Consider the following 5828-nt stretch of genomic DNA (forward strand, 5'->3'; position numbering starts at 1 on the left):
TGAGCCACATTGGTACCAGATGTTGCAGAACTTGACAGTTCAGCCAGATTCAAAAAGGGACAAGACAATTTTTGGAAGAAAGGTGTGTAAGTAGCTATTGTGCAAGGCAGTTTGGGATATAGCCCCTGAATTAGAACTTCCTAGCCTTTAAATGCTGGAGGCTGCAAGTGAGAGAGGAACGGTGCAAAAAAATCCCTGGTTGTACCCAGTTCATTCTCCCTTTCAGCATCTACTCTCTGCCTGTGTGTGACAGGATGCTGGGCTAGAGGGACCATTGGACGGAGCCAATAAATGGCAATTCTTATGTTCTTATGACCATCGTGGCTACAACATCACCTTCACACTTCTGTAAAATACATTTAGAAGGTTTGGGTTTTATTTTGTTCTGGGATGTTTTGTTTGTTTGTTTTTGTTTTTTTTAATTTTCCTCTTAGGTTTTAACCCTTTCTTTAGAGTATAGGAAGCCGTGCTTCCAAGCATCTCTCTGCAATCCATAGGAGTATTGTCAGTTCACAATTTGATTGAGAGTCTCCATTTTTTTTAAAGCCCCAGATGCTCAGGTGATTACAGGCAATCTCAGCTTCCATTTAAGGTTTGTATATACAAAGTAGAAGGACTTCTACACCAGAAGCCAAATAAAAATCCCCCCCCCTTATTTTTTTTTATAGTTTTATGCAAATGTAGGCCAATCTTAGTAGTAAATGTAGGGAAGAAAGGGTGCTGACTGAAGAGATTTGAATGCTTGGGATTAGCAATATACCAAGAGGACAGCAAACATGTGCATGAAAGCTAAGATTCTTCTGTAAAATCATCTCTCTAGGAGCTGGGGTTTTAATCTAACTAACAAATATCTCAGGATTCAAGACTTACAAGGCTAAGATCCCCTGGTGTGGAGGAGCTCTCACAGGTCATACATCGGACTCTTACACCATCTTCTTGCCAACAGGGGTAGTGGTACATGAGTGTGCAGGTGGACCACACTGCATTCTGGTTATTTCCCTTGTCAAGGGAAATTTAGGACTGGATATAAATTGATGGGTACCCTACTTCAGTTAAGTACAGAGGATGTTGGTGCTCTCAAGGAATGAGCTAGAGTTCATGTATGAATCAATAGATGAGCTCTACATAATCTACTGTGTAAAACAAACTGCTTATAGATCATTTGAATATAAGATGCATACATTTTTTCTTCCATACAGGAAATCATGACTGTGGCACCTTGTTCTCTGTACTGGTGATAGCTAGGAGTACACCGTATTAGGAAAGCATCAACTTTCTCTCTCTGCAGAGGTGCACTACTGCCTGTGTACTAGTTAAATCGCAATCAGCTCCCACTTGGCTCTAGTGCATCCTGAACCTTTGTCTAGGCCAATGATTCTCAACCAGGGTCTTTGGCCCTGGATGCCAAGCAATGTTAGTACTGTTAGGTGTGAAAACATGATTTACAAGATAAACCCAGAGTTTTCAAATAGAAATCCATAGCACTGAAAACATTCTGACCTGTTGTGGTCTTTCTGAGTTCTTTGTAACAGAAGACTTGCTCTGCTATTTCTTTGTAGTCAAAACATGAGTGAAAACTAAGAACTGGCATTTTCTGAGTCTATTGAGCAGTGCCTTGAAACTATGAAGGGGTTTTCTCCAGTCTAAAAAGGTTGAAAACCACTAGCCTAGGGACAACTTTTACCCTTGGAGCCTTAAGGCACCATGGGAAGGAGATTCCTTTGACCCTTTCAGACTAGGTGGAACTTAAAGGCTCCAAAGGAGTTCTCTGTATTTTTTACATACCAACAGACATAGAGAAAGTCACTGTGGCTTCCTACACCATTATATTCCGATTTCAATTTGAATATATTAGTCATAGCTCAAAAATGGTTTATAAACGTGACAATATTTTTATATAGGGAGGTATGTTACCTTGTTTCCAGTTTTCTGAATGTATCAAGATGCTACCCACCAAGTTATTGGAAGATTAGTTCTCAATAAATCTATCCCCTCTATGTTATGATTAGACTATAAAACAGGAAAGCCTTTGAGGGCACTATGGCAAATATTATCTGGTGCTGACATCAAGTGTCAACAATGGAAGCAGCTGAACACGTTTTAAATGTAAGTATAGACAAAGATAAAATGCATTCAGAACTTCCCAGAAGTCATCCTTAAAATCTGCTCTAAGTAGAGAGTCCTCCATAATATAATTTCATTCCCTCATCTTCTTGTACCAACCGAGAGCATCAAGCTATCCATGCATAATCATTCCTGGCGTGTGTGTGTGTGTGTGTGTGTGTGTGTGTGTGCGCACGCGTGATAAAACAAATGTAGAGAGGGGCTCAGTTTAGTGACCGACTGGCTTTATCATATCCTATAATGAAAAAAAATTAAGGCACTTTAAAATTAAAGGAAAGGGATAAAGGTGGTGGGGATATTTTTTATATAATGTATAACTTTATATAATGTATAACTATATAATATACGTTATACAAAAAAGTACAACTACTCTGTGGAATTCCCTGCTTCAGATATTATAACAGTAAAGCTTTTAGTAAGAGCATTAGGTATATATACTTTAAATAAAATAATTGCTAACATACTTCAGGGGATACTTTGGCCAGGTAAAGTCAGAAATTATGTCCTTCCTTCATTACAGAATTAGGTATTTATGGAGATTTTAGACCTTCCCTGGATCATCTGATGAAGAACACATCAGAGATAGGATAATAGACTTACTGGACAACTAGTCTGTTGTAGTATGATAGTTTTCATGTTTCTTTGTGCATAAGCACATACAGCCCATATACAGATCACACAAGTCCACCCACCCACCCCTCTCTTCAAAACAGCATGTTTACAATCCAGGAATCTTTGTGATGGTCCTGAAGGTTCTGTTATTTCACATATGACTGATATGATGCAGCATTTTTCCCTGTTAGTTTTAGTCACAAATTCATTCCTGGTAGCATAAGTGTAACATATATTCCAAAACACATCTATACAGACTTTAAACCAGTTCTAGAGGTTGTCAGTAACTTGCTGAACTTTGAGTAAAAAATATTAAAAAGGTGCAATTGTTTTAGGTGAGGGGTTGGCAACCGATGGCTTGCGGCTGAATTCAGCCCATGGAGCCACTGGATCTGGGCCACAGGCATGGGGCTTTGGCAGCATTTGGCAGCAGGCTCTTCTACCATGCCCCAGTGGGGAGATGTGGCAGCAGCAGCTGGGTCCTAGCACCCACTTTTGCACCTGCCTCTGACCTGAGCTGGGTCATTCTGGCCTGCAGCCTGAAAAGGTTGCCAGCCATTGTTTTATGCTAACAACTATCTTCAGGTGAAGAAAAACCTTTTTACAGTATAGGTGATTACAAAAAAAGATTATACTATTTATTTTGTAGGTATAAAATGGATTCTAATGCTTTCACAGCTGCTGTTATTTTCAATAGATTTCAAAGCAGCATTTCTGGTGGCTCAGGGAAAATATCTGGTGCATTTGAGGTTCTGCTCTGGACCAAAGTCAATGCATGCTGCCTTAAAAAAAATCTGTTTGAGATTATTTGGATATAACAACAGAGAAGTTAAAGAGAATAAACTTTTTCCTATCCATCTCTCACACTTTCACTCTCCCCACCACTTACAAAGGGACAGAATTCTTGGTGAAAACATCATTGATTTTCCATCATTTCAGTAGAAATGAAACACTTGTTCAGCGAGAAACACAATCCACAGGGACAAATTACAAAGGGAGAAAAGAGATCTTTTTAATGACTTACTGTTAACAGACTTCCCAAAGCAGTCAGAAAAGACCGCTTTTCATCCAAGACAGTTTCTCACCTGGTACTGGCAGCTTCTAAAGCTTGTGTTATAAGATATGCAAACCAGAAGAATGAGGGAGAGGAAGGAGGCAGCCGATGGGAAACGGGAGAGAAAGGATAGAAAAGAAGGGAGGGAGACATCAAGGTGGTTTGAGAGGGGAAGGAGGAGGAATGGTAGAGATGGAAGAACAAACAGAGAGAACTAGAGGGGAAGAAAGAAGTAACAGGTAGGAGTGAGGGGAAAGCAGGCACAAGAAGGATTTCTTCAGAGTAGCAACCAGAGCGTGAGTTTATAAGAAAAGAGAAGGGTTGTCAGAGGTTGTAGAAATCAACCATATCAGTTAGCCCAGGAGCCTGTACTCTCAGTGTTGGTCCTTTTCACATGAGCAAAAGAGAATTCAGTTCTATTCAGTGATTGATTTGCAGCTCCAGAACCTATTTCAGTGGTCCCCTTTTATACTGATGCCAGCTATGGCAAATGCTTCCATTAGCCACTGGCACTGCTTGCTGGCTGCTCAGCATAAGCAAGTGATTCCCTTGAAGCTCGTAGTAACCAATGCCTTAAAACACCCAACAGCTGTGGCTGGTACTTGTATTTGGTTATTGACAAGGGCAACATTTTGTATCCCCATCCCCTCATATAGAGTGTGGGAGAGGAGAGCAGGGTTCACGGTCACAACTGCCAGCCTCCTTCGTTGTTTCCTACCGATGAGAATTTCCCAGTGTGAGACAAACAAGCATGGGAATAAACTGGAAGAAAAGTTCAGCTGCAGAAACCATGTGCCTAGAGTCACCTCATAGTCATCTTTTCCTTTTCCCTTAGCCTCAGACCTTTTTCCCCCCTACTTCTGTAAACTCTGAAGAGAAACCAGGGCTTTGCACAGGGAAGCCGGGTAGAAACCAGCTCTAGAGGTGCTACACCTTGTCAAGCCCTCACTTTGCAGCCGGGTGGCTCTTTTTAGAGCCAGGACAGTTGTTTTTATTATGTCAGAACTATGTTGCACATGTGGCCTGTCTACATTTATTGCGTGATTCACCAGCCCAAGCCACAGTAATAGCCAGAGGGCCTCTAGGAGTACTCAGACTAGTGGTCCAGGCTCTTCCTCAAACACTGAAACAGGTTACCCAGAGCAGCTGTGAACATGAATGCTACATGCCCCTGAAGGCCAGGGGGCACAGTGAGGTCCTGCAGGTGGTGGCAGTGCTGTCGGTGGCAGGAGTGTGGTGGCAGTAAGCAGGGAGCTCCCACAGGCAGCCGCAGCACTGTCACCGGTGGGGTGGCAAGGGCCGACCAGTGGTCGGTGGCCACCTGCAGACACCACTGGCAGCGTCAGTGGCCTGTGGCGATTGCGGACCACTTCCAGACGCTGCCAGCAGTCTCAGCGGCACCTTTTCACCCCTACGTGTAGCCAATAGCTGTGAAATCTCTATCCGTGGAGGGGGCAAATTGAAGCCTTGGTTGGGATGATGCAGTTGGGGCTGGTCCTGCTTGGAGCAGGGGGTTGGACTAGAGGCCTTCCTGAGGTCCCTGCCAACCCTCGTTTTTGATGAGAAGGCACAAAGCAGGGGAGTAGCAGAGCCCCTTCAAGGGGGTGTCTGTGGGCTCCGAAAAGCAGCAGGGTTTTCCGGAGGGGGGACAGGCTGGGAGGCGGGCAGGCGGGCCGGGGGCCGCCGCCTCCTCCTCTCCCGCCCCCGGAAGCGGGCAGGGGCAGGGGCACGGGCAGGGGCAGGCGGAGCTCAGCTCCTCTCCTCGCCTCAGCCACCTGCGTCCGGCGGGCAGACACACTGCAGCCTGCGCCTGGGGCCGGCCGGATGGCGCCCCGCGTACTCCTCTACGTCTCGCTCTCCTGCCTCTGGATCCCGCAAGGTGAGGCCGGGGCAGGGGCAGGGGCAGGGGCAGGGGCAGCCCTCTCCCCGCTCCCTCCTGATTAACACCGCTCGTGTCTTGCAGCGCCGGCTTCGTGGGGCGCCGGGCCGCCGCGCCAGCCCGCTGGGCCCCCGGACCTGGCCAGGTAAGAGGCGCGGG

The 5828-nt window shown here is 45.1% G+C and overlaps 1 protein-coding gene across 1 annotated transcript in view; it reads left to right on the forward strand.

Moving 5' to 3' along the window:
- Nucleotides 1–2079: 2079 nt before the first annotated feature.
- The window catches only part of OTOG (otogelin), a 252596-nt gene continuing 248847 nt past the window's right edge, over nt 2080–5828 (forward strand). The window contains exon 1 of the mRNA XM_019519978.1: nt 2080–2106. Within this exon, the coding sequence (XP_019375523.1) occupies nt 2080–2106 (27 nt within the window). The remainder of the gene's footprint in view (nt 2107–5828) is intronic.

This window comes from Gavialis gangeticus, unplaced genomic scaffold (genome assembly GCF_001723915.1).
Source record: "Gavialis gangeticus isolate Ggan-Ray unplaced genomic scaffold, GavGan_comp1, whole genome shotgun sequence".
NCBI classification, from domain to species: Eukaryota; Metazoa; Chordata; order Crocodylia; family Gavialidae; genus Gavialis; species Gavialis gangeticus.